The 27,156-nt window shown below is 45.3% G+C and overlaps 2 protein-coding genes across 14 annotated transcripts in view; one reads left to right on the top strand and one right to left on the bottom strand.

Moving 5' to 3' along the window:
- The window catches only part of SLC31A2 (solute carrier family 31 member 2), a 543,264-nt gene that overhangs the window by 78,431 nt on the left and 437,677 nt on the right, over window positions 1-27,156 (bottom strand). The window lies entirely within an intron of this gene.
- The window catches only part of CACNA1B (calcium voltage-gated channel subunit alpha1 B), a 326,691-nt gene that overhangs the window by 154,885 nt on the left and 144,650 nt on the right, over window positions 1-27,156 (top strand). For 10 of the 13 annotated variants that reach the window (XM_079961868.1, XM_079961871.1, XM_079961876.1 and 7 more), the window contains exons 8-12: window positions 2,816-2,931; window positions 13,679-13,735; window positions 15,008-15,082; window positions 20,937-21,026; window positions 23,611-23,820. In XM_079961868.1, coding sequence (XP_079817994.1) covers window positions 2,816-2,931; window positions 13,679-13,735; window positions 15,008-15,082; window positions 20,937-21,026; window positions 23,611-23,820 — 548 coding nt within the window. The remainder of the gene's footprint in view (window positions 1-2,815; window positions 2,932-13,678; window positions 13,736-15,007; window positions 15,083-20,936; window positions 21,027-23,610; window positions 23,821-27,156) is intronic. The other 3 variants (XM_079961879.1, XM_079961878.1, XM_079961877.1) reach the window with 1 other exon arrangement.

Genomic DNA, 27,156 nt, shown 5'->3' with positions numbered 1-27,156 from the left:
CTAGACGAAAGGGTTTTCCGTTTTGGAGGCGCTTCACAAAACGAATTTCCCTATGGGCTTGCTTCGCAAGACGAAAACGTCTTGCGAGTTCCTGTGGGTTTTTCCCCCTCCCCCCCCTTTTCCTAAGCCGCTGATAAGCCGCTTAACAGCTGATCGCCAAAAGCCGCTAAACTGCTAATAGCGCTAATCTGCTAAGCTGTCAATGGGCTTGCTTCGCAAGACGAAAAAACCGCTATACGAAAAGCCTCACGGAACGGATTAATTTCGTCTTGCGAGGCACCACTGTACATCTTAATCACCTTTTCTGTAAACCTCATAGTGCAGCCACACTGTCCCCTTGATGCTGCCCTTTTCTGAACCTTTCCCAGCTGCCCAATATCCTTTTTGATGTGAGGTGACCAGAACTCTACACAGTATTCCAAATGTGGTTGCACCATAGATTTGTATAATGGCATTATGATAGCGGCAGTTTTGTTTTCAATTTCTTTCCTAATGAGTCATAGAATCATAGAACTGTAGAGTTGGAAGGAACCCCAAATGTCATCTAGTCCAGCCCCATTCTGTGCAGGAATCACAGCTAAAGGATCTCTGACAGATGACCATCCAACCTTAGGGGAAACCATTATTGGGGGGAGGGGTAACAGAGGCAGGGTTCCGCTCTTAAAACACATCTTAAGTGCTTTTAAACATGTGTTTCTGGATTTCCATTAACAAACCTTCCTGGAAATGGGACAGGACTGAATTACTCCCACCCCCTCTGAAAACAGCACTGTTTTTGAAAACCAGTTTAAGCCATTTTTATGGTAAGTTTGTATATTGCTTTGAGATATATGTAAAAGGTAATTGTAAAGGGACCCCTGACCATTAGGTCCAGTCGCGGACGACTCTGGGGTTGCGGCGCTCATCTTGCTTCATTGGCCGAGGGAGCTGGCGTACAGCTTCCAGGTCATGTGACCAGCATGACTAAGCCACTTCTGGCGAGCCAGAGCAGCGCACGGAAACGCTGTTTACCTTTCCGCTGGAGTGGTACCTATTTATCTACTTGCACTTTGACATGCTTTCGAACTGCTGGGTGGGCAGGAGCTGGGACTGAGCAATGGGAGCTCACCCCATCGTGGGGATTCGAACCGCCAACCTTCTGATCAGCAAGTCCTAAAAGGTTATAAATGAATGAATCTGGCATACTGGTTTGAATGCTGGAGTAGGACCTGGGAGGCTTGGGTTCAAATCCACCCCTCCTCCCAGTATGAAGATCACTAGGTGACCTTGGGCCAATTACTCTCGGCCTAACCTACCTCACAAGGTTGTTGTGAGGATAAAATGGGGAGGAAGTAGAGTTGCATGCACCCCCTTGAGCTCTTTAGAGAAAAGTTTGGATAGAAATGTAATAATAAATACTTATAATGTGGTTTTAGTGGGTCCATACATTCCTTTGGAGAGGTGTAGATGCATCTATTGACCTTTCCCTGTCTACCTGCCACAGTCCTGTCCCCGTCACCTGATTTATAGCAGGTAATGCAGGTCACTGGCACAAGAAAGACATCTCCCTCTTAACCAGGCAAATTCAGTATGCAGGCATTTGCTCCTTCCTAGTTGTCAGATCCCTTTCCTCTTCTCAACGGAAAATCAAAGCTGAGTGATGGAGCCACCATCTGAAGCACTGAACCAGAAGGGAGGGCATTCATTTTAAGAGAGTGAGAATGAGAGAAAGAAATGCTTGCTGAATGCCAAGTTGGGTGTTTAATGCTCAAGAGGCAATGCTGCCTTGTACCCTGAGCCGAGGGCCAGGGGTTAAAGGAAAGGGGAGGTGGGAGACAGGTAAACACGGGGCCAGGAAGTGCTGGTTGCCATTAACAGAGTGTCGTGGGGTCGCTTGGAACACTTTGGAGCTGCTTGGGTGCAAACCCTTCAGGCTAAATGGAAGTGACAGTTTTGACAGGAACAAGGAAGACCATGATTAACACCCCTCCTACCTGCACACATACAATGGATGCATGTATATGTGTTTGGATCATAGGCTCAGGACAGGAGCCGCAAGAATGACAGTTGAGAGTAGTTGTCAACTGGCCTCTGCAAAATAGGGGCTAATGATTTTAGGGTGGGTATTTGGAAAGCAGTTTCCTCCAGAATGTGTGGTGTAGCAATTGCAGTACCCTGTGAGTGGGATCTGGCCACACTGGATGCAATGTGGGAAATATGTGAGCAGGGATCCTTCTGCCTCTTCTGCATTGTAGCCTCCAGCTAAAAATATAAGTAGACCCTGCTGAATCAGGCCAAAGGCCTATCTACTCCAACATCTTGTTCTTGCAGTGGCCAGCCAGTTGCCTCTGGGAAACTCTTAAGCAGAACCTGAGTGCAACAGCGCCCTCCCCACTTGCAATTCCCGCAATTGGCAATCAGAGGCATACCGCCTTTGAGAGTGGAGGAAGAACCATAGAACCATGCTGGCTCCGTTTGCACAGAGTTAGACCCATGAGACTAAGTGCATGGCAGCTGGTACATGCCAGCCATGTGTCTGAGCCCGGGGGGGGGGGGGCAGTGACGGAGGCTTTCCATGCATCCTCTGTGTTTGGGCAGGGATATCAAGCAGTCCTTGAAGTATCCTAGACTCAAGTCATTGTGGACTTTATAAATTTATGCAAGAACCTTGAACTTTACCCAGTAATATATGGGCATCTAATGCAAGCTTTTAAGCCATAGGCTGATAGCCTCTCCCCATCCAGAGCCTAGCTGTTGGAATAGTCCCCTGGAAATCTGCTGGGAAACTCAAAGATGGGCAAGAGTTGTATTGTTTTGTCCATTTCCTTCCCTGCAGTGAGTTTGCCAAAGAACGAGAGAGAGTTGAGAACAGGAGGGCCTTCCTGAAGCTCCGGAGACAGCAGCAGATTGAAAGAGAACTCAATGGCTATTTGGAGTGGATCTTTAAGGCAGGTAAGGAATCAAGGGTCTCTGGCTGTTTTGTGTTGGGAGGCGGGAAAATAAATAGGAGCAACCCTCCCCATCTATGCTGTGGGTCCTTTCCCCTAAAAATCCCCTGAAGTGCAGCTTATAAAGGAAACCAACAAACCACATCATAAAATGAGCAAAGTCACATTTATCAGTGAATTAGATGATGTGCACTAATTCAGAACTCGATCTGACCCAGCGAGCCCAAATGAATACAAATTTAAAAGCTGACTTCAGCTCCCCCATCGATGTCCCCTCTATTTTCCTCCCTCCTTTGTTGCTCCCAATAAAACAACTTTTCCAGCTTTCATCCCTTCTCCCTATTAATAAATAAACATAATCCATATCTCTTCTTCTCTGTCTGAAAGTCTCAGAAGCCATCAATATGTTACACGCTGTGGTCCATCCTGTCCCTTTCACTGTTCTTGTTACCAGCTTCACGCTTCAAAGGGGGGTAGGGTGATGTAATCTCAACAAAATCTATATCTCCTCTCCATTCTCCCCCCTAAACTAATAAATCTCCCTGCAGTCCATCCTGCCAATGCTCAGTTCCATTACCTCCAACTCCCCAGTTTACTCTCTTCAGAGTGTGTAACAGACAGTCCATCCAGTTGTTACATATCTTTTTTACCTTTACTATTTTTATTTCACAATACGAAGTTCCAGGGGTGGTCAAAATCCCACAAAAGTCCCTCAAGGTTGTTACTGTCTGTCACCTTTTAGGCAAAGTCCTTAGTTATAAAATAAATCCATCGCAAAGAGGTATCTTTAAAGTCCACTCTTCCTGAAGACTTTACATTCCATTGCTTTAGGGGAGGGTAGATAACACAGATCCCAAGGAAAAAACATGACTTAAAATATTGCCTACCCCTTGCCTTTCACCGTTCAAGCAAAGCAGAAATTAGTGTCTTTCATTCTTTCCAAACAGATGATTTTCTCCTGCAACATAAATCAGGATCTGACTATCGTGGAAATCTCAATTTATTTCTGGTGTCATGCAGCCGCTGGGTTGGGTAATATCTCTTGTCACATGATGAGGCAGGAGCAGAGATTTCTGGGAAGTGGGTCACCATATCTCCAGTTTTTTCTCCTGCCTTGTTGAGAGCTGTCAGCCTTTTGTTTGCTCCACACAACTCACAGCAACTCTTCCCAGTTGATCTTGCCCCAATGAGGCAGTTGTGAGAACTGAAGATCCACACCTCCTACTCTCTAAGGACCACCCCCCGGTTCCTTCCCCAGCAGCCTAAGACTCTGTCATGTTGTCTCTTGTTCTTCCGCCCTCTTCATTCCTCAGTGTGTTCTGGGAGACCGGGGGGGGGGAGGGGAGCTGGTCACAGCAGGAGGGGGAGACTCCCTGGAGTCTTCAGCAGCCTGCCTCATCTCTGTTTCCTGGTTCCTCTCCTCCCTGCCTATGAGTCTGGACCACTCTCTGCCTCATCCTCTTTCTGCTCACTAAACCTTGTTGCTTCTTCAGCTTCTGACATTTCCCAGTCTGCTCCTCTTCTCCCTCTGACCACACATTGCCGTCCCACCACCAATTCCCTGGGTTCCCTTGGGGGTTCCCCAGCTGCTGCCTCCTTCCACTCCCCTGCATCCAGCCCATCCATGACACCACACTTGCGTGAAGCCAACATCTCCTCCACCCTTTCCATGTCTCTTCTGGTTCTGGGTGACAAAGGTTCTGGGTGGCTTGTCACCACAGGAGGGGGAAGACACCTGTGACTCTCCACCAGTCTGATTCATCTCTGCCTCTTGGTCCCCCTCATCCCATCCTCCTGCTTCTGATTCTGGACTCTCTGCAACCGACTCTCCCAACTCACTAAGCCCTGTTACCTCTTCAGCTTCTGATACCTCCTCCAAGTCTTCTCCTTCTTCTCCCTCTGACCATTCATCTTTCCCCACTACCACTCCCTTAGCTCTGAGCCTTCTTCCCTTGGGGGTTCTTCAGCTGGTTCCTCCCACCATTCCCCTGTTTCCAACCAGTCCATGACATCCACCCTCCTTCTTCCCAGGACATGCCTCTCACCACCCTTACTTTACCACCTCCTTGAGTGTTTCCGTCTAGCTAGAACATGGCCTTGGACACTGATAATACCTCTTGCCTGTCTGGATGGAGGAGAGAAAGAGGTAAATTAACATTTGTTACTCCACCCCCTTTTGCTTCTAGCTCCACCCAATACTACTACATGGCTCCCAGTAGGCTTCCCATAACAGAACAAGGCCCACAGGCTGAATAAGATCACCCAACCCTGCTGTACAGCCCAATTAGTTCTGCCCTTTCTTTCCATTGTTGTGTCTGTATATTTGTATATAAGGGACTGTCTAGCTCCATTCAGATCAAAAGCAGGTGGAGGGGTGCATATGGAATGGTTAGGCTATTGGAGCAAATGTCAGTTTATATATTAAGTGGTCCTTGGAAATGGGCAGCTTAGGACAGACTTCCTGATTGCTGTTGCTCAATGAGAACTGCTTATAATTAGCAAACCTCAGTTTATCTCTGCATGACAACTCTACAGTTTCCCGGCATTCAGGAAAAAGAGCCATTCATTTTATATTCACCATTCATAAAATGTACCTTTGGTTTGTTGATAGCTCTGGCTCTGTTTCCAGCTCAGAGTAATAGCCACTACCGCAAGTGCTTTATAATTTATATGGCAGTGTTTGAGGGGTTTCTGTTTGGGATGTGTGTTTTTTGTGTTTTTTATTGCAATGTAATTTTTAGTCTTGGTTGGGTTGGGTTTGTCCTTAGATCAGCCAGGCTGCAAGGTGGGTTGCCGGTAGCCCTTTTTTGAAGATGAGGGTGTGAGACTGAAATAAAGTAAGATGGGGTCATGAGATGAGCCCTGCTGGATCTGGCCAAATGCCCATCAAGTCCAGCATGCTGTTTTCGCAGTGGCCAGGCAGGTGCCCTAGTGGGAAGCCTGCAAGTGTAACCTGAGTTCAACAGCACTCTCCCCACTTGCGATTCCCAACAGCTGGCAGTTAGAGGCATACTGCCTCTGACGGTGAAAGCAGAACATATACACCATGGCTAAGATGCACACACTAGTCTCAACTAGGGCCAGGGCCTTTTCAGTACTGGCCCTGACTTGGTGGAACACTCTGTCACAAGAGACTAGGGCCCTGCGGGATTTGACATTTTTCCGCAGGGCCTGCAAGACAGAGCTGTTCCACCTGGCCTTTGGTTTGGACTCAGTCTGACCCTTATGTTTCCCTCCCCTTATGGTTTTGATCTATGGGCTACTATTAAAATGGGGCTGCATTTAAAATTGTATTTTAACCTGTATTTTAAATTGGTTCCCCCCCCCCACCGCATTATGTTTTTATTGTAATTTTACTGGTGTTAGCCGCCCTGAGCCCAGCTCTGGCCAGGGAGGGTGGGGTATAAATAAAAATTTATTTATTATTTATTATTACAGCTTGCCTTGCTAGGTCAGTCAGGAAATTTTATTGTATTTTACTGGGTGGTGGAGGATTGACCTAAAGCCCATCTAAAGAGGGAGCCACGTCAGTGTTAACAGTGGGGGGAACTGCTAATGCTGGCACTGTGCACAGTGAAAAAGAAAATGGGGTCAGCTCCCTATGGCATCATCAACATTTTACCCACACATGCATCCACTGGGGCCTTCCCTGCTGCAAACGTGCCACCTCCCTGCTTGAAATTAGACTTACCGTATTTTTCGCTCTATAAGACGCACCAAACTATAAGACGCACCTAGTTTTTGGAGGAGGAAAACAAGAAAAAAATATTCTGAATCCCAGAAGCCAGAACAGCAAGAGGGATCACTGCGCAGCAAAAGCAGCAATCCCTCTCACTGTTCTGGCTTCTGGGATAGCTGCTCAGCCTGCATTCGCTCCATAACACACACACACACATTTCCCCTTACTTTTTAGGAGGGAAAAAGTGAGTCTTATAGAGCAAAAAATACGGTAATAAGAAGCATTCCTTTGTAGCCAGCGAAACTGCTTGAGGTCATTGTATGGTGCTCATAGTTTGCAGAAATGTTCACAGGCCTGAAAGAGTTGATGACTCCGGTCCTGGAGTCTTGTATCCTGAAGTTAAATAGTTGACTCCAGTTAGTATGATGCAGTGATTCAAGTGCTAAACTAGGTACCTGGGACACCAGGGTCCAAATCCCCACTTGGTCATGAAGCTCACTGGGTGACCTTGGGCCAGTCACTGCTTCTCAGCCTAATCTACCTCTCAGGATTGTTGTAAGGATAAGATGGAGAGGGAGGAGAACCACATGTTCCACATTGAGTGCCTTAAAGGAAAGGTGGGATATAAATACCGGTACAACAGCAACAATGGAACTATTATTATTACTATTAGTATCATTATTAGTATTAAACAAATAACAATAATGATAATAGAAGTAAATGACTATGCAGCTGACAGTTCTATGAGCGCAACAGAACCTCCTTCTCTCCTCTCCTTCCCCCATCCCATCTGGAGGGTTGGTGGGTATGTGTGGAACCCTGACTAAATTTGGGAGGAGTGCACCAGTGGAGAGGGGGGGGGGGAGGAAACATTCTGTTGCACCTATGGAACTCTGATTCCTCATTGTCAATATCTGTATCTTCTTCTTAGCTGTTTCACATCTGGCTCATCTTCCCAGATACTCTCCATCAACAAGCCCTTCTGAATGAGTCTCCGGTCCTGCATCCATACAAGGGCAGTCCAGGGAGCCATGGGACGGTTCCTTGCTGTCCTTCACACAGACCCAATAGTGTGGCTTCCATTAAATTGGACTTAGAGTGGGCCAAACACTTCTCCTGATCCTGATAGTGGCTTTCCTTTTTATATGGAAAAAAAATAATATTAAGGGCCTTTGGGTTTGGGAGTTTGTTGTGGAAGTGGCACTCTGACAAGTACTGCCTAATGTTGATTCTGCACCTGTACAGGGTCAGTCCTTCGGGTCCTACACTTTGGAACTCCCCAACCATTGATATGACACAGGCATTATCACCAGCTGCTGCTTTCTCTCTTCCTAATCATCGCTGCCCCTTGCTTGCCAGGGAAAGAGACAACGAGCAATCAGGCAGTGGCATCTAGTGGCAAAGCATTCCTTGCTGGCACCCAGGGCAGGTGCACTTGTGCCAGAGTGTGTGCAGGGTGCACTGTGGGGGCAGGGCATGACACTGGAGTACACCCCCCCCCCGCTCACTGGAGTTAAGCGGGGTCTTGATGCACTGCCTTCTCAGTGGGAAGCCCAGCTGGCCAAGTTGGCCAACGTCACGCTGTTTTGAGGGGCACATCCATGGCACCCTGTACACCCAGCACTGCTTTGCAAGTCTTGCAAAAGCGGTGTGGAATTGGCAATGTGCATGCCTGTTACGTTCTTCTCAAGCCATCACCCAACTAGAGGGCAGCCATGCAACAGGGCACGGGCACCCTGCCCTGTTTGGTTCTCCTCACCTATCCTCCAGCTGGAGGACGCTGTGAGAAGGAAGCAATAACTCACAATGCCCTGCAAGCCCAACACTCACAAAAGTGGTACAGGGCTGGCAGGGCACATGCCAGCTAGGGGGCAGTGTGAAAAGGACTCAGCAGCTCATGGTGCCCTGCCAGTTTATTACTCTTAGTGTAAAGGTAAAGGGACCCCTAACCATTAGGTCCAGTTGCGGACGACTCTCGGGTTGCGGCACTCAACTTGCTTTACTGGCCAAGGGAGCCGGCGTACAACTTCTGGGTCATATGGCCAGCATGACTAAGCCACTTCTGGAGAACCAGAGCAGCGCACGGAAACGCCGTTTACCTTCCCACTGGAGTGGTACCTATTTATCTACTTGCACTTTGTGCTTTTGAACTGCTAGGTTGGCAGGAGCAGGGACTGAGCAACGGGAGCTCACCCTGTCGCGGGGATTCAAAGCGCCAACCTTCTGATTGGCAAGCCCTAGGCTCTGTGGTTTAACCCACAGTGCCACCTGCATCCCTTACTCTTAGTGTATAAAGTCCTAAACCAACCAGGATCAGGTTAACTGAATCACCTGATTTTTGTCTCACTAGGCAGTTCATGGTAAGGCAGAATATTGAGCCAAACGGCTCAGGGTCCCATCAATGAGATGCCATCTTAGGTTCTACAATGGAAGAGAGGTGGGATATAAATGAAGCAAATCAGTAATATTCTGGGAAGAAGTGTCAACTGCCTCTTCCCATCTTCAATAGGGTGGCAGGTGGTGGAAGATGAAAGAACAGGATTATAATCGTGCTACCATAAGAATTACAAAGAACCTCCAGGGCATGTTGACTGAATCTATAGAAAACAAACTTACTTCCCCTACAACCTGCCTTTACTAAACCCCAAACGGTTGTGATGAATTTCAGAGCATCCCTCTTGTCTAGAAATTCCTCACCACCACCCAATGATGTTTTGAAGACAAGGCCATATGACATTTAGCTGAAGGGGGGGGGGATTATTCTCAGGAGACCTAAAAGGTTTATAATTCAAACTGAGTTGAACTGCTTGTGTTCTAATTCCTTTCTGAGTCTCTTCCTTTGGCACATGCTTTCAGTACTGAGGGTGCATTGATGGTGGTAAGAACAACAATAATTAAGGTAATTCCCTTTCTCCCAGAATTGGTGGCCTATGACACGTCTCACTTAACTTTTTTGTTGGGTTTGAACAGCTGCTGAATTCACATTGAAGGCTGTGTGGAGCAGCGGCTATGCTTCATGTGGGGTACTTGGCCACAAACAAGCCAGAGATAACTGGATAGGCATACGGAATACTTAATTAGCTAGAGTAATTGTTATATGGAATTAAAATTAGGCCACAACTTTATTAAACTTCTGAATGTAGGAAGACCTTGGCTTAGGCATTGGGCATGTATCCCTCCCAGCCCCCCAGCTGGGGGGAACTGGGGCTCATCAGGGTAAATGGGATATGGGGGTGCTCTGCGCAACGTAAGTGTAGCAGGCAGCCAAGCCCATATCCCCACACGCAGGGTAGTTTACGGATGACTTTTCAGTGTGTGGCCAGTGACACCCATATATATAACCCCTTTTAAGAAGGGGACCCTGAAATCGCCACTGCAGGGGGGGGGGTGAGTTACCACTTCACACACACACCCCATATAGGGAAGAAAAGACTAAAGGATTCCACCCAAGGCCATAACCGCCAAAGTTGTGACGAATTGCTACGAGGAACACAAAACCTGCCAATGCAGGAAAATTTCTTCCTGGTCCTTCAACAGCAACCAGTCAAAGATCGTAGCAGTGCCCGCTAAACAGGAAGAAAAGGTTAACCTGCAAACAAGAAACATTAAACAGAGGGAGGGTAGGAAGGGTGAATCTCCAGAACCAACTGCCTGGCTATTGTCGGCTCTACCCCTTTTTAATAAATGGGGCTGGCCCCACCTCCCAGCAAGAGACTTGATTACTGAGGCTGGGCGTGAACCTCCAAAAATTAACATGGAGAGGCAAGCCAGCCGCTGTTTGCCAGTAAGCTCCATGGGAACTGTAGCATAGTTCGCAAACCCACAAAGGGCACCCACAATGTAAAGTGTGAATGCTCATTAATATAAATATCAGAATACAACATAAATCACCATAATGCTGACGTACGTGACTGTGTGACCTGGGTGCCTGCTCCGGCTACTATGCAGGTGCTCAGAGCTGATGGGCAACTTCCAAGCCCATGAACAGAAAAACATCAGAAGAGCCCAGCTGCACCAGGCCAAAGGCCCGTATAGCATTTTCTTCTCAAAGTGGCTACCTAGGTGCCCTGATAGGAAGCCCCTCAAGCAGAACCTGAGCACAATGGAACTCTGCCCACCTGCGACTCCCAGCAACTGGTTTTCCCAATATATCTGCTCTGGCAGGGGGATGTGGTGTGACACAGCAACGAACATAATCAGACATAGGCACTACTCCACCTCTTTCTGCACATGCATGCTTCTGTTGCCCCATGATTTCCCCATGAAAACAGCAGGAAAGTTCCATATGCCAGTATACCACCCCAAATTTCATCACTTGACGTGATTTTCCAGATTAAGGAGGCTCTAAATGGATTTTTCGCCTGCCAACCTAGCAGTTCGAAAGCACTTCCGGGTGCAAGTAGATAAATAGGGACCGCTTACCAGCGGGAAGGTAAATGGCGTTTCCGTGTGCGGCTCTGGCTCTGGCTCTGGCCAGAGCAGCGATGTCACGCTGGCCACGTGACCCGGAAGTGTCTCCGGACAGCGCTGGCCCCTGGCCTCTTAAGTGAGATGGGCGCACAACCCCAGAGTCTGTCAAGACTGGCCCGTACGGGCAGGGGTACCTTTACCTTTACCTTTAAATGGATTTTTATTCTGGAATCGGATGACACAGAAATGAGTGCTCAACAGACACTATATTGCATTAATTTTCCAGAAGTGGCTTTTATGTCATCTGAGAACTCAAATATAATGTGGATATTAACAGCTAGGGAAATGTCGGGGAAATGGAATAAGCTTCTGTGTGAATGCAGCCCTGGTCTTCAGTCTTAGGGTTCTTTATCTTTAAACTGCACTTGGACATTCAAACAGAGGACTCTTTCAAACAGAAGACTGGCCTGTATCAACCCTTCTCTTCAAAGAGAGGCTTCTGCTCTGTAAGGCAGGACAGTCTGTGCTCCGTTACACCCCCCCACCGCCAGATTTACTATGGATTTAGAAAATAATAATCATTGGCTATATTTTAGCTTTTTCGTTTGACACATATGCCCCCCATCCCGCTTTTTTAATGACACTGCTGTTGTTTTGTCTTGAGAGAAATCCACTAGTCCAATCTTTCCCCAGGCATTCAGTGTCCTTTGTTCCCAACATTTAATCTAAAATGTTGCTGCTGAGTCAATCTCTAAGAATTTAAAGATGCAAACAAATGAGATGAAATCTCTACATCCTTCCTTCCTAGAAAAAAGACACAAGCCTTAGAAGTACAGAATAAGCATAGTTATGACTTGAGAGAAACCCATAATCTTGCATTAATCAGAGCTCAGGGCAAAAGGGGGTAATGTTCAGAAGTCATTGTGTACGGTACATCTAGGAGTAGCACTTGATGATGTGGGAAGGCAACACCAACTGGGTGGCTTTAAAACAGGATTGAACAAATTGATAGAGGGTTACACTATCAATAGCTAGTAGGCATGATGGCTATTCAGAGTCGGCGACACTATGCACCTGGTGACCAGGTTCTAGGAATCACGGGTGGGGAGAGGCAGTGGTGTAGTGTGGGTTGCCAGCACCTGGGGCCACATGGAGGGGCTAGGTGGGAGGGAAGGAAATGAACAGAGTACGCACATGCATTCAACTGCCTAACAGCATCTGCGTCACCCATGAGATCACAGACACAGAAATAATTAAAAAAGAGTTGTTCCATTGTCTGGAGAGGTCACTTCCTGGTTCTCATGGAGATGCCATTTTCAATGGAGCCCAGTAACGCAAGTGCGCAGCTGTAATGAGGCAGCACCAGGTGTTGAAATTTTACGCCTCTAGTAATTTTGCATCTGGGGCAACCACTTGTCTGTCTCCCAAGCTGCGCCACTGGGGAGAGGGCTGTTGCCACCAGAGTTTGGTTGTGAGTATCTCATATGGATCTTGTTAGGCACACTGAAAACAGAAATGATGTCACTCATTCGACAGGCATGAGGAATCCAAGGAACACCACATGTTACTGGACTGCGGCTCCTATAATCCCTGACCACGGATGGAAAGATCTATCAGTTTTGTCTTTCACATTTTTCTCATTTTTCCTATCTTAAATTTGGTTGTCCACATTTTTGTGGCATTTTTTTTTAAAATAAAAAAATCCTCATGTCATAAAAATTCACCAGTGTTTTAGTGCAAATGTCTCCAGATATGCGCACTTTTATATGCTGTTTTGACTACTGTGCAAATTTTAGCAAGTCATTCCCCACAATGCATTGCATCTTTATGTGCTATTTTCACCAATATATTAGTTCTTATGGAAACTTTCCCCTGATACATGGATTTTCATAAAACTTTGGTTGGTGAACTGCATAGTAAAATGGATGTTTTAGTTAAGATTCCTGCATTTCAGTGGGTTGGACTAGATGACCCTCGGGGTCTCTTCCAACTCTACAATTCTATGATTCAATGAAAATTTTAAAGCTGTGTTACAGTTTACATATCATTTGCAGAAATGTGAATTTGATTCACATTTTCAACTGTAAAACATACTTTTATATCTTATACATTTTTTTACTTCCATCAATCACATCTGAAAATTTTCTAATCTTTTCCTCTTAATTTACATTTCTTACTTCACTATTACTTTTAAATATCATAACCAATGTCTCTCTTCTTTATCTTCTTTGCAATATTTCATATATTACTCCTTACAAAACTTCTTGCAGTCCTACTAGCGTAATTTGTTGATTACAATTGCTCTTCAAATAGTTCACATATTTATTCCAATCTTCTGTGAATCTCTGGTCCCGCAGGTTTCGAATCCTTCCTGTCGTCTTATCCAATTCTGTGTAGTCCATTAACTTTGATTTGATTCAGCATTAAATGGGTTGGGAATCAAATATCTCCCTCTTCTCCTATCCCTGGCCATTGGCCATGCTGACTGGGGCTGATGGGAGTTGGAGTCCAACAACATCGGGAGAGCCACAGCTTCCAGATCCCTGCCATTGGTGAAGAGTGATAGTTGTTGAGCTGACTTTTGATATTCCTGACTAAGCAGGGTATATATTTTTTGAAAGTGTGTACACTTTTGTTTTTACTGTTCTTTCTCTGTTTCCAGAGGAGGTGATGCTAGCAGAAGAAGACAAGAACGCCGAAGAGAAGTCACCCCTTGATGGTAGGTTGCTTTGTGGTGCTTTTGGCTTCTTTTGCATAAGGTTTGTATGCTCTGTGTGTGTCTCAGTGGCTTTTCATGAAACAAAAAAGGGTGGATGCTGTGTTTGTTGCCTGGAAGTGCAATAAAATAGTCCATTTCAGCTTCTCTCTGTTTCTCATTCAGCAACCCCCCCATCACAGATTCAATTCACCACATTTTCGCAGCAATTTGTGTGTTTTTTTTAAAAAAGACTTATAATACCCCCCCCCCCAGCATTTTAGTGTGAGTTTCTCAAAATGAACAAATTTTCACAAGCCATTTTCCCAGATATAATGCGCTTTTTGTAGGCTGTTTTCACAAATGTGTGCATTCTTACGCACACTATGCATTTAGTGTATGTTATTTTCAAGAAAACATACACCCTTAGGCACACTTTACCCTAAGATAATGCATTTGTGCTCACTTTGCTTGGTAAGAGAACTGCACTGCAAAATTTAGAGAAAGGGCAGATTTTGAAGGACAGCTGTGTTTCAGTTCACTTAATGGTTCGTGAAGTGCAAATTAGGCACTTTCTCATTAAAATGAAAACAAACTCAGATTTCTCCTCGCATCCCAAGCTGGATGTCCCAAGAGGCATTTGATGCAGCAGCAGTCAGGCTTGCTATGCTGGTGTTCCCAACTGCCAACCCCGAAAACTTGAAGGATGCATAACAATATTTGAATATAATGTGGACCTGTCAGTGACACAGAATCTGTAGTCCATCTCAGGATTCCTTGACATATGTATTCAGGCACTGAGAAGCAGACACCATTTGCTGTGGGGAATTCTGGTCTAGCTGTAGGAGAGGCATAGGTCGCACCCACAGCATAGAAGCATAGAGTTAGAAGGAACCCCAAGGGTCATCTAGTCCAACCCCCTGCAAGGCATTTAGAGCACTCACTATACATTTAGAGTTATCCCTGTACAGTCCCAGGCAGCCATATTTACTTTTACCATTTCCCCAAGATAGAGAATCTCAAAGCTTTGGTCCTGTGGATGTAGTCCAGCAACATCTGTGTGCTTCTGTTGCTTCTGAAGCCCTTCCAAGATAACTGGGAACTTCTGTCTCCTTGCTGCTCTTGGCATCTGGCTCATAAGATGTTAGAATTCACTAAAGTTCCATTAAAAGACTTTTCCCTCTTCCTTTTCTGACTGTCTTTCCTCCTCTCGTGTCTCCTCTTCCTCCTCCCTGCTGTCTCCCTTTCCTCTGTTGCTGTTCCCTTCTCCCCTTTTCTCCTCCTGTTCACTGTCAGGGAGGGCCACTTCTGAAGGCCCAATCCTGCGAGGCATGGCAGTGGTGGAGATTAGCGGCGGAGGCACCTATAACAGTGAGTGGACGGCAACTTGTCAGGGTTCTAGAGGGCATCAGTTGTGGCTTTAAGCTCCTGAGCACTATAGGTCATTCACGCCTAGCTAGTAACATCATTGGTCTGGCTGATCAGTGACGAATCAGCAAAGAGTTCATCTTGAATGAGGATGACTGTGGGCCAGATTACATGAGACTTGGATAGCACAGTTTTGTCCTTCAATTCAGGGTTATGGTTCACAAATTTACAGTGTGGAGTGATCAGGGTCCTGGGATGGGTAATAGTCCTTTAATGTTCCATTTCCCCCACTGTGGTCCTGATCTAGATTGGGATCACCTGCAATTACATTGCCCCCAAAACTCCCATTGAAACCAATGAGTGGGACCGATCAAGATTAGTACTTCAGTGTAAGGCAAGAATGGGGGACCTGCGGCCCTCCAGATATTTATTTATTTATTCATTCATAAAAATATTTATATACTACGATTAATAGAGGGGGAAAACAGAGTGAAAAATCATAAAGAAAAATCATATAAAATTGTTAAAATCAGAAATCAGCTAAATACAATGGGAAGATGTATTCTTAATGGCCTGTGTAAGCCTCTGACAAAATAAAAACATTTTCATTGGGCACATTAAAGTTAATGCAAAACACTACTAAACCTTAGGTTACGTAAATACAATCCTGGTAACAACACACACAACATAACAGGCTTCTTTTTGACTATGCAACTTCTATTTCAAACACAATTCAACATGTAATATGTCACAAAATGTAATTCCATAGATCAACACATGATGCAAACGGAACATAGCAAGAGAAATTAAAGTCCAATGGATGGTCAGGAGATAAAGTCCATTCAGTTCCTAAATTGGCATATTGGCAATAACCACAATATGGTATGCTTATCTTATGATGTTCCACGTATCGCTGCTTTGAGGATTCTTGCGTTCCTTGTATGTAGATATGGGTAATTTTGTTCCATCAGTTGAATTTATTTTGTTCCATGTTTCTGTCGTACAAGAATATGAGTTTGCACGGCTGACGAAGCACAGTTGGACGAAACAAGGTATTATCTCAGAATCCTTGTCGTGCCATACCTTCAAGTTTTCCATCTGATTCTCTTGATATGTTCTGTTTGCATCATGTGTTTGTCTATGGAATTACACTTTGTAAGATATTACATGTTGAATTGTGTTTGAAATAGAAGTTACATAGTCAAAAACAGCCTGTTACATCGTGTGTGTTGTTACCATGTTAAAGTTGAAACAAAAGGTGCCTGCTAAATCTTAGTACTGAGCCAATGACACTAAAGACTCAGTTTCTTGTTATCAAATGAGCCTCACCAACTCAGGGAACAACCAGTGATGCTTCAGCAGTTTATCTCAGTGATTGAGGTTGGATATGAGGGTTCAGGAGGTCACTGAGATACACTGGACCTATGTTATTCAGGACTTTGTAGATTACTACAAAGACCCTGAACCTGGCTCAGAAGTAGATGGGTAAACAGTGCAGATGTTTTAGTAATGGTGTTACCTGTTGTTGGCCAGGTGGCCTCATCAGGTGTCTTATCATGGCATCTGGACCAGCTGGAGCTTCCAAGCCAGGCCCAGGGGGTGCCCCACATAGAGTGCATTGCAGCTATCCTGCCTCAGGGTTACCAAAAGATGGACTACAGTGGTCAGGCGATTCCTGTCCAAGAATGGCTGTAGCTGTTGAACCAGAGTTAGTAAAAGGCACTCCTAGCCTCTAGTGACAAAGATGTATCCAGAAGTACAGATTTTGCTGGACTGCAAACCCCATCAGCATGGCCAGAGTTCAGCAATAAGGGAAGCTGTATTCCAGCAACATTGGAAGGCCACAGGTTCTCCATCCCTGTCCTACACTAAAGTACCTACCAGTCTGGATTGGGCCTCTCATGCTGGCAGTTGTGTGTGTGTGTGTGTGTGTAAGTTTGATGAGCAAGTCTGACCCATGTGGCCTTTTGGGGCAAGGTTGCTGGTATCTCAAAGGGGTCTGAATCAGAGACTGAATCTCAGAAGCCTTGTTTTTTTTTTAAAAAATCTCTGGCTCTAACCTGGAGCTGGATGTCAACCTGACCTTCCACGGAATGAAGACTTGGAGGAGCAGGGAGAGTCCTCCTTCACCAGGGCTGCCTCAAGAGGATACTTTGAGGAGACCTTGAGGTGGGTCCCAACAGAAGAGCCCCCCTCAGAGGATCACGCCCCTGGATTATGTTTGGATTGGATTCATATCAGTCTTCAATGTTTGATGTTTCTTTGGCTTGGCTTGGCTTCTATGGATTCTTCTACTGTTGCTTGGTAATATTGGGTGTGAGGCCTTAACCACAGTGGCCTCCACAGCTGGGTTGCCAACCCTGTGTCCCTCCATATGATGCTGGACTAAAACTTCCACCATCTCCTGCCCATTGGCCTTCCTAGCAGGGGCTGATGGGAGTCGAAGTCCAATCACTTCTGGAGGGTCAGGGAAGGAGAAAACTCAGGCACTCCACATGTTACTGGACTGTAGCCCCAGAGAGCATGGTCAATGGTTTGGGAGGATTGGAGTTGGAGCCCAGAACCATCTGGAGGACCACATGCTCCCCATCCCTACTGTAGGTGAAACTAGAAATGGGCTTGACTAGGAACATAAAAAGAGCTCTGTAGGATGAAACCTAAGGTCCTTCTCATCCAGTATCCTGTTTCCAAGAGTGGCCAGCTACATGCTTCTGGCAGTCCTACAATTAGGACATGCATGCAATATCGCTACTGTATGGTTGCCTCCCAGTAGCAGGCTTCTGATATACTGCCTGACCATGGAGGGTCTTTAGAGTCATCATGGCAAATAGCCATTGACAGACTTCTCTTCCTTCATAAAGTTGTCAAACCTCCCCATTGAGCAACTTGAGAGCAAAGATAAAAGCCACTTGAAAGCAATGGGCCACTTCTATATTTTGCAACAGCAAATTCCATAAATCTGTTTTGCGTTGTGAATAAGGAGTTCATTTGATTCACTTTGTTTTGTCCTGAAATTACTGCCAGTCATATTCACTGGGGAAAGCTTATGGGGAGATACAGGAGAGAACTCCCTTTAGATGTCATGTAGGAGATGAGCCTGTTGTCTTTGTCCATGGAGTTTTCTTGGCAGGGATACTGGAGTGGCTTGCCGGTTCCTGCTCCAGGTGGATCACGTTTGGTCAAAACTCTCCACTATGACCTGCCCATCTTGGGTGGCCCTGCACGGCATAGCTCATAGCTTCTCTGAGTTATTCAAGCCCCTTTGCCACGGCAAGGCGATCCATGAAGACAGGAGTGCCTGGCGTGCTCTGGTCCACGGGGTCACAAAGAGTCGGACACGACTAAACGACTAAACAACAACAAGAAGATGAGCAGGCTTATTGTTCTCTGATGTTCTGGGGAGCAAGACTTTTGGATGAAAATTGTAGGGAAGTAGACCATGGCCAAAAAGTAGGGGAGAAATGTTTTAATGGGATGAGCTGTTTGACAGAAGGTCTACCTCAGGAGGTGGTGGGCTCACATTTGTTTGCAGCATTTTAAGCAAGGGCTGCACAATCATCAGTCAGCGATGCAGTAGTTGCACCCTGCATTGCAGATCCTGAATTGAATGGAAGGGCTGAACTTGAAGACGTCTCTTCCAATTCAGTAGTTCTATGATGCACTATGAGTTGCAGTGCTATGACAGAGGTAGAAGTACTGTACATATCTTTCTCTATTTTCTTCTCACCAAGCATACCCTGCATAGCCATCATCTACATAAACAAAACAAAAAAATACTTCTGCCTTTTATAAGAACATTAGATGTTTAAATCCATTCTTCCACAAAGCTGTCATCATTAGGTTCCCTTAATTCAGCTGTTATCTTTGCCATTTCTGCATAGTCCATCTTCTTATAAGTTCTGCTTATCCATTCTTCTTTTGTAGGAGTTTCTTGTAGGAGCATATAGAATCCTTGCTGCTGTCATAGTGTACATAAACAATCATCTTTTTTGGGACTTGTGTTCTTCTAATCCCACCCAAAAGAAAACTTCAGGGTTTTTTTTTGGGGGGGGGGGTATAATCACTTTAAACATCTTTTTAATCTCATTATATATCATCTTCCAAAATAACCTTTCTTTCCTACAATTCCACCACATATGAAAAAAGGATCCTTCAGCCTTTTTGCATTTCCAACAGTTATTAGAAACCTTCTTATATGTTTTAGCCCAATTACTAGTTGTTAAATACCATCTATATATCATTTTAATATAATTCTCTTCTATAGCATATCATAAATTTTTAATTTGTTTTTCACAACTTTCCCCACACATTTATTTCTATGTTATGTCCTAAATCCCTGGCCCATTGTATCATTACCGGTGTATTGCATCCTTCTATCTCATTTAGTTTTCTGGTGAGATTTTAATTTTAAAATTTCATAATACGGTAAAATAAAGACTGTCAAAAATACAAATAGAATAAATGGAATATGGCGTCTTCTCTTAGTATTTCATAGCCTTTGCCACCCACAGAGGACAGTAACTCCTCCCAGCTTACCTGGGATCTTTCCTTGTTTTCCCAGCCTCAACCAGGGAGACCATCATTTCCCTGTCTCTCACCTAGGGTCCTCCATCAGCCATCTACAATCCCTGGACCTTGATAAAGGCCCCATATATAGGATCCCAAAGAAAGAAGAGAAACAAAGAAGAGAGGCAGAGAAAGAAAGTAAAGAACAATGAGAAGAGAGAGAGAGAGAAATACAATAGAAAAAGAAACATTACAAAAAGAAAACTTCAGATTTTCCATAAAAGAAATAAAAAAGGGTTATTTAAGATATTCAGTTCATGCTAGCATCCATCTTCTCCCTTTCTGCTAAACAATATTTGTTTTAAGTCAAGGTGTCTGAGGTTCATTTCTTTTCCCCATGAAAAGTCCAAGATGAGTTCCCGAATTGTTGTTACTATTGGTAAATGTTAACCATATTTTTTTCCTTTTGATTTACCTCTTGTCCAATTTTAATTGTAGACTCAGTTTATCAGAAAGAGGTTTATAATAGGGGCAATAGCAGACCATGCATGTCTTTGCTCTCTGTTTCACCATTTCCCCCAGAGTTTGCCCCATTTCCACATCAATTTCCAGCTTGTTATTTTTGGTTTTTGTTAAAAAGAAGCCTGCCCAGAATAATACAGTGCATTTGTGTGTGAATGCACTTTTCACTCAAGCACACTTTTTTGCGTGATTTTTTTTTTTTTGGGGGGGGGGAATAGAAGACACTGGAAAATTTGGAGGAGCAGAGGTAGATAGAACTCATTCATAATGACCAGTACTCATAGGCAGCCTGATCTCACAAGTTCATTTTCCCTGTTGCATAGAAAGTCCCTAAGGAATGATGGATTTTTCTATATTTTGAGTGGTTCTTGATTTACCTGTAAGCTGCCTTGAATTCAGTCAAAGGAAAAGGCAGGATATATATTAACAACAACAACTCTTTCAAAGGCATCCAACATCTTGTGGGAGCAAACTCTATAGGTTAAGCTGGCATTTCACTGATCCTGTATGTCTGGTAAAGGAAGAAGTAATGTGTGATGCATGTGCAAGGCTGCCCACCCTCTCTTTTCATTTTAAGATGTTCATGGGCAGATGGAGAAGGCTGAGCATAGCTGAAAGGCTACCTAAATTATGACCCCTGGCACAAGAAACTGTGAGGGACACTGTTGGCTGATTGATTTCTAATGGCTTAGTGGTGTGTGGCTGTTCTGGCCTCTAGATGGAGAGGCAATTTGGGTCTCTAAGCTTGTGTGAGTTGGGAGGGTTTATCTGTTGCTGGATGCTAACCACCTTTTCTTGTCTTTTTCCCTCCCTACCCCTTTTGCATTAGTGCTGAAAAGAGCCACAATCAAGAAAAGCAAAAATGACCTAATCCATGCTGAAGAAGGGGAGGACCACTTCACAGATGTTTGTTCTGTTGGTAAGTTTATGGTTTAATATACCACGGTGTTGTTGTTGTTGTTGTTGTTGTTATATAGATTGTCTCATGAAACAACAAAGCCAGGTAACCTCATGAGAATGTGGTGAAGCCTAAAGAGAACCCAAGGAAGTAGTCAAAACAAAATAAAAAAATTCCTTCCAGTAGCACCTTAAAGACCAACTAGGTTAGTACTTGGTATGAGCTTTCGTGTGCATGCACACTTCTTCAGATACACTGAAACAGAAGTCACCAGACCCTTCTATATAGTGAGAAGGTGGGGAGGGGTATTACTCAGAAGGGTGGTGGGATTGGGTGATTGGCAGATAGCTGTGATGAGCCTGCTATCTGTCAATCACCCAATCCCACCACCCTTCTGACCCACCTTCTCACTATATAGAAGGGTCTGGTGACTTCTGTTTCAGTGTATCTGAAGAAGTGTGCATGCACACAAAAGCTCATACCAAGTTCTAACCTAGTTGGTCTTTAACGTGCTACTGGAAGGAATTTTTTTATTTTGTTTTGACTATGGCAGACCAACACGGCTACCTATCTGTACCAAGGAAGTAGATTGAACCTGCAATCTTAGTCTCATAAGTGAGCAGAGTTTGCTACTGAATTGACCAATGGCATTCCACCTTGTTAATGGGAGATGGGTGTTGTGTAGGCTTCTTTTGAGTTCCATCATAAAATGTAACCATCTTAGAGCAGGGATGTAGACTCTCCAGCCCATGGGTCAATCTTGGCCTGTCCAGGGATCAAATTTTCCCCAAACCACGCACATTTGCCTATCAGCTGACATTACTGTAAGGGTGCAATCCTAACTATGCCAATAGCCTGGTAGTAGAGCATCTGATTTCATGCAGAAGGTTGCAAGTTCAATCTCTGGCATCTCCAGACACGGCTGGGAGAGACTATCTTTCTAAAACCCCTGGAAAGCCACTGCCAGTTAGTGTAGGGTTGCCATATTTTGAAGATAAGAACCAAACAAAACATATGCCTATGGATCTAGGGCATGCTGTGACTTTAAATAATTCAGAGGAAATCTGGTGGGTTTCCTCCTTGCCCTGCTTGCACAAACGTCCCCTCCCAGCTCCTCACTCATTCCCCGCCCCATCCTGCTTTCTTCTCCCCCCTCTCCTTTTTCAGCTGTTCTCTCCCCTCTCCAACCCCCTCCCTTGCGCTCTGGTGTCGAAGTGGAGGCTGCGAAGGTCTCCCTTTAAGAGGGAGCCGGCAATGACAAATTGTTGAAATTTACACCCCAACTTTACCAGTGCCTCCCGGCTGCTGCAAGAGCCACGTCTCTCTCCCTCTCCAGCCTTTGTTTTCCACCATCCTGTCCAGTTTGCACCCTGATCTGCCCGATCTCCCACCCAGATCACCAACCTTGCAATCAATTAGGTGGTTGCTGCAGAGCCCACCATACTGCTGCCGGCGCTGCAGCTGCAGCTTGCAAGCTTGCAAGCTGCTGCCTCAGCTGCTGGAGCTTCCCTGGCAACTTCAGCACATGCCTATGATAAAGCTGCACAGCTCTCTAAAGCAGCAGCAGTGCTGCTGCCAGGTGCCGGGTGCCCCCTCTTCATCTGAAGCAGCCACCGCTGCCACCGTGCATGGAACAGACATAATCAGGCGGCAACAACAACAAAAACAAAACTGGACATTTTGCATAATTTTATGAATCCACCCAGACTGAAATTGTGAACTTTAAAAATAAGACAAATCTGGGGGAAACCAGACATATGGCAAGCCTAAGTTAGAGTAAACAATACTGAGCAATATGGAGGTGTGGTCTGGCTTGGAATAAGGCACCTGCCAATGTTCCTATGTCTGCTCAGAAGTAAGTTACATTTAATTCAATTGGATTTATTCTAAGGCAAGTGTGTTAAGATTGCAGCTGTAGTGGGTTGGTTTTTTAAAAAAGGTGCCACTGTACATGCCATTTCTTTCACTCATGTTACCAACTTTTTTAAAAAGAGTCAATTATAATGCTTTGAAAAAGTGATTGTGAGGTCCTCGCAGACAATTTTCAGGGAATTACAGTGGTACCTCAGGTTACAGATGCTTCAGGTTACAGACTCCGCTAACCCAGAAATAGTACCTTGGCTTAAGAACTTTGCTTCAGGATGAGAACAGAAATCGTGCTCCGGCGGCGCAGCAGCAGCGGGAGGCTCCATTAGCTAAAGTGGTGCTTCAGGTTAAGAACAGTTTCAGGTTAAGAACGGACCTCCAGAACGAATCAAGTTCTTAACCTGAGGTACCACTGTACTGAGCAACTTGTCTGGTTAACAACCAGCAAAAGGCTTACACCCCTGCTGGTCAGCATATTTTCATGGAAACTTGTAATTATATAAAAGTTTTCTATGAAGCCTTGTAACCAGCTCATTAAAATTATCAATGTAAAAATGCTATGGAAGTCATTTCAGTGCAGTGTTCCAGAGAAGCATGGCTGGGCACATTTCAGGTGCCTGAATATACAGATAGTTCAGCAGGTTCCTATGTTTCTGGGTTGGGGTAGTGCAGCCTTGGTGGCCTAAAGAAAGGTCTCTCAGCTCTGCTCTAAGCTTTGTATCTTTCCAAATGTTCACAGGTTCACCATTTGCCCGGGCCAGCCTGAAGAGCGGCAAGAATGAGAGTTCCTCCTACTTCCGTAGGAAAGAGAAGATGTTCCGGTTCTTCATCCGGCGCATGGTGAAAGCGCAGAGCTTCTACTGGATGGTCCTCTGTGTTGTGGCTCTCAACACCCTGTGCGTCGCCATTGTGCATTATGACCAGCCAGAGGGTCTCACTACTGCTCTGTGTAAGTAAAGCTCTGGGATTACTCTGACCCTGAATCTTGACATCATCTCAGATTGGGGCTAACCCAGGGGAACTATGAACAAATAGCTTCTTGGATTTTTCAAAAAGAATATTCAGACTCACTGATACAATAATCATATGGTGCCCTGCCATTCCCCCCACCCCATTGGACAGGAGTCAGCAAACTTATTCAGAAGGGGGCCGGTCGACTGTCCCTCAGACCTTGTGGGGGGGCCGGACTATATTTTTTTTTTTTTGGGGGGGAGGAATGAACAAATTCCTATGCCCCACAAATAACCCAGAGATGCATTTTAAATAAAAGCACACATTATACTCATGTAAAAACATGCTGATTCCCAGACTGGCTGCGGGCCAGATTGAGAAGGCGATTGGGCTGGATCTGGCCCCCGGGCCTTAGGTTGCCTACCCATGCCATTGGAGATGCACACACACACACACACACACACACACACACACACACACACACAGTGGTACCTTTTCAGGTGACATACTGTCAGAGCTGCCCAAGGTCCCAGCTCACAGAGGACCAACGCCAGGTCGTGGTTATATACAAAAGTCTTTATTGAAGTTCAGTTTCCATTCCAAAGCCGTAGCGCGCAGCTCTACGTCTTAAACCCTAGACCGCCGAAGTTCCGTCTGAATCTCCTCCCCCCTGACACCAGTTTAAGATTCTAGCCCTGCTCCACCTCTTCCTCTGCTCTCTTCTCCTCTGGGTCCTCCTGTCCGCTGGGGCATTCCCCTTTCTGGACTCTTCTGACGCTGAGTCCCCTGACTCCTCCCCCTGCCTCCGGCGGGCTTTAGGACCCGGTTCCCAATCCTTGTTCTCTGCTGCCCCGCGCGCCTGTACTTTTGAACTTGGCTCTCGCGCCAACCCAGTGACCTTCCTCCTGACCGTTACACTGCTTCTGTCACTGCTTCCCTCTTCCGGGATGCTAGCTGGACCTGACCTCCCCTCCGTTGCCTGACTCTCCGATGGAGGCGTGGTCAGCCCTGACTCCTCTTCTCTCCCTGCTGGGGGAGACGCTACCCCCGATACCTGGGACTCTTCCCCCCCACTATGCTCAGGTGGGGAAACTGGTCCCGATCTCCAGCTGCTGCTTTGGGAGTCGCTGCTGGCCCCTAGCTTCTGGTGCGTCCCTCCCGGGACCCCCCTTGCCCTGGCCATCGGAGCCCCCTTCTGTGAATCTTCTGATTCGCTGGAGAGGCTCATGGAATCTCTCGGGCCACTGTCATCTTCTCCTACGCTGCCCTCAGATTCTTCCCCTTCGCTCTCCATCTCCCCTCTTCCCTGTGCTTCTGCTCCTGAGCCCCTGACACATACACTTCAGGTTACAGACTCCGCTAACTCAGAAATAGTACCTCGGGTTAAGAACTTTGCTTCAGGATAAGAACAGAAATCGTGCTCCGGTGACATGGCAGCAGCAGGAGGCCCCATTAGCTAAAGTGGTGCTTCAGGTTAAGAACAGTTTCAGGTTAAGAACAGACGTCCGGTACGAATTAAGTACGTAACCAGAGGTGCCACTGTATATATATAGGCCAACCAGATGCCTGCAGGAAAACCAAAAGCACAAGAGCACGCTCCCCCATTGCAGATTCCAGCAACTGGCATTCAGAAGCATTATTACCTACAACTGTAGAGTTTACAGAAGGGCAGGGAAAAGATGAGGGCAGGAACCAAGTGCTCAGTGAGTGTCCCCAAATACCAACCTATGCATGTGGGGCAAATTGAAATCACATCTATATGGTGCCAGAGACATTGAAGTCAAAGCAAGGCACATGTGTGAAGCAAAACAAACAAACAAAAAAACAAAAAAGCAAAAACAAACAAAAAACTTATCTCTTTTGTAAGGTTCAAACTAGAGAAGAGAATAACCCCACCCACCCACAAAAGAAGGGGAACCAGTAGTTTGCTTGTAGAGAAATGCTTTCAGTCTAGCTTTTTTTTTTTTTTAAAAAAAAATAACTTTTATGTGCTGATATTCATCTCCCAGCTGGTGCCAGAAAGAATGTTCTTGTTAATTACAAATTGAGTGAAAAATTAGATGGGCTGACATACGGGGCGGGAGGGGGGAGAAGGGCCATTTTTATTGCAAAGCGGATAAAAGAAAAAAAAGGAATTCAGCAGCTAGATGTGGCTGAAAGTAGATATTGCTAAAGGAGAAGAGCTAATGTGGGAAGCTTGTCGGTTCTTTGATCAGTATAGTGAGGAGGAAGCTAATACGGATCTTAGCTTATAACTCATCAATAGAGCATCTGTTCTTCATGCAGAAGTTCCCAGGATCAGTCCCTGGCACCTCCAGGTAGCACTGGAAGATAACCCTCCGATAATCCTTGGAGAGTCACTTGCAATCACTGTAGACATGAACCAGTGGTTTAACTTGGCAGCTTTCTATGTCCCTGTGAAGTGCATTTGTTGAAGAAGCCCAAAGAATAGCAACATCCAAAAAACAGACTTCCCAACTACAGTCGAACGTTTTGGCTCTTGAACGCCGCAAACCTGGTAGTGAGTGTTCCAGTTTGCGAACATTCTTTGGAACCCAAATGTCCGATGCAGGTTCCGTGCATTCCGGTTGGCTGCAGGAGCTTCCTGCAGCCAATCGGAAGCAGCACTTTGATTTCTGAACTTTTTGGAAGTCGAACAGACTTCCGGTATGGATTCCGTTTGACTTCTGAGGTACGACTGTACAAGTTTAGAAGGAACATCTAGGGGGTGTCTGTCCATCAACAGGTTAGCCCTGTTGGTGTTCCTCAGCAGCAAGAACAGCTGGAAGATGGTTTGCCCACCAATTGGCATGGTAGAGAAATTTGAATTCAGTTTAAGTGGGCAAACTTACCTAATCCACACTTTCTGAAACAATATGCGAACTGAAATTTGCTTTGCTTCAGATTATACCCATGCAGTTCTTGAACCAAGTAATTTGTATGAAAAATGCATCTAATTGGGGTATATGAAAATGCATATATTGGTAAAAATCAATGAATACTTGTTTTATTAGGCGAAATTGCATTGCAAAAATGTGTATATTAGGCAAAATTCCATACCGCTGAATGCATTAGGAGAAATTTGCACTAGAATGATTATGAATTTCTACGAGGACCTACAAAATCATTCCCACCCCCCAAGAACAGATGTGGAAATGTGGTGAGCTGAATTTAAGACTGGGATACTTAGAGAAACCTAAATTGACAGAGTCGCCCATCCCTATCTACAGTACCAGTCACCTGCTCTCCAGGTAGATTCTATAACATAGCTTACTTTTCCTTGTATGACAAGTTTGGTTTTTTTAACTTTAAAGTAATGTTGAGAAACGGGGGT

The sequence above is a fragment of the Podarcis cretensis genome (assembly GCF_951804945.1).
Source record: "Podarcis cretensis genome assembly, chromosome: Z".
In the NCBI taxonomy this organism is placed as follows: domain Eukaryota; kingdom Metazoa; phylum Chordata; class Lepidosauria; order Squamata; family Lacertidae; genus Podarcis; species Podarcis cretensis.
Note: the sequence above shows the minus strand (reverse complement) of the source record. Positions and strands in the feature narration are given on the sequence as shown.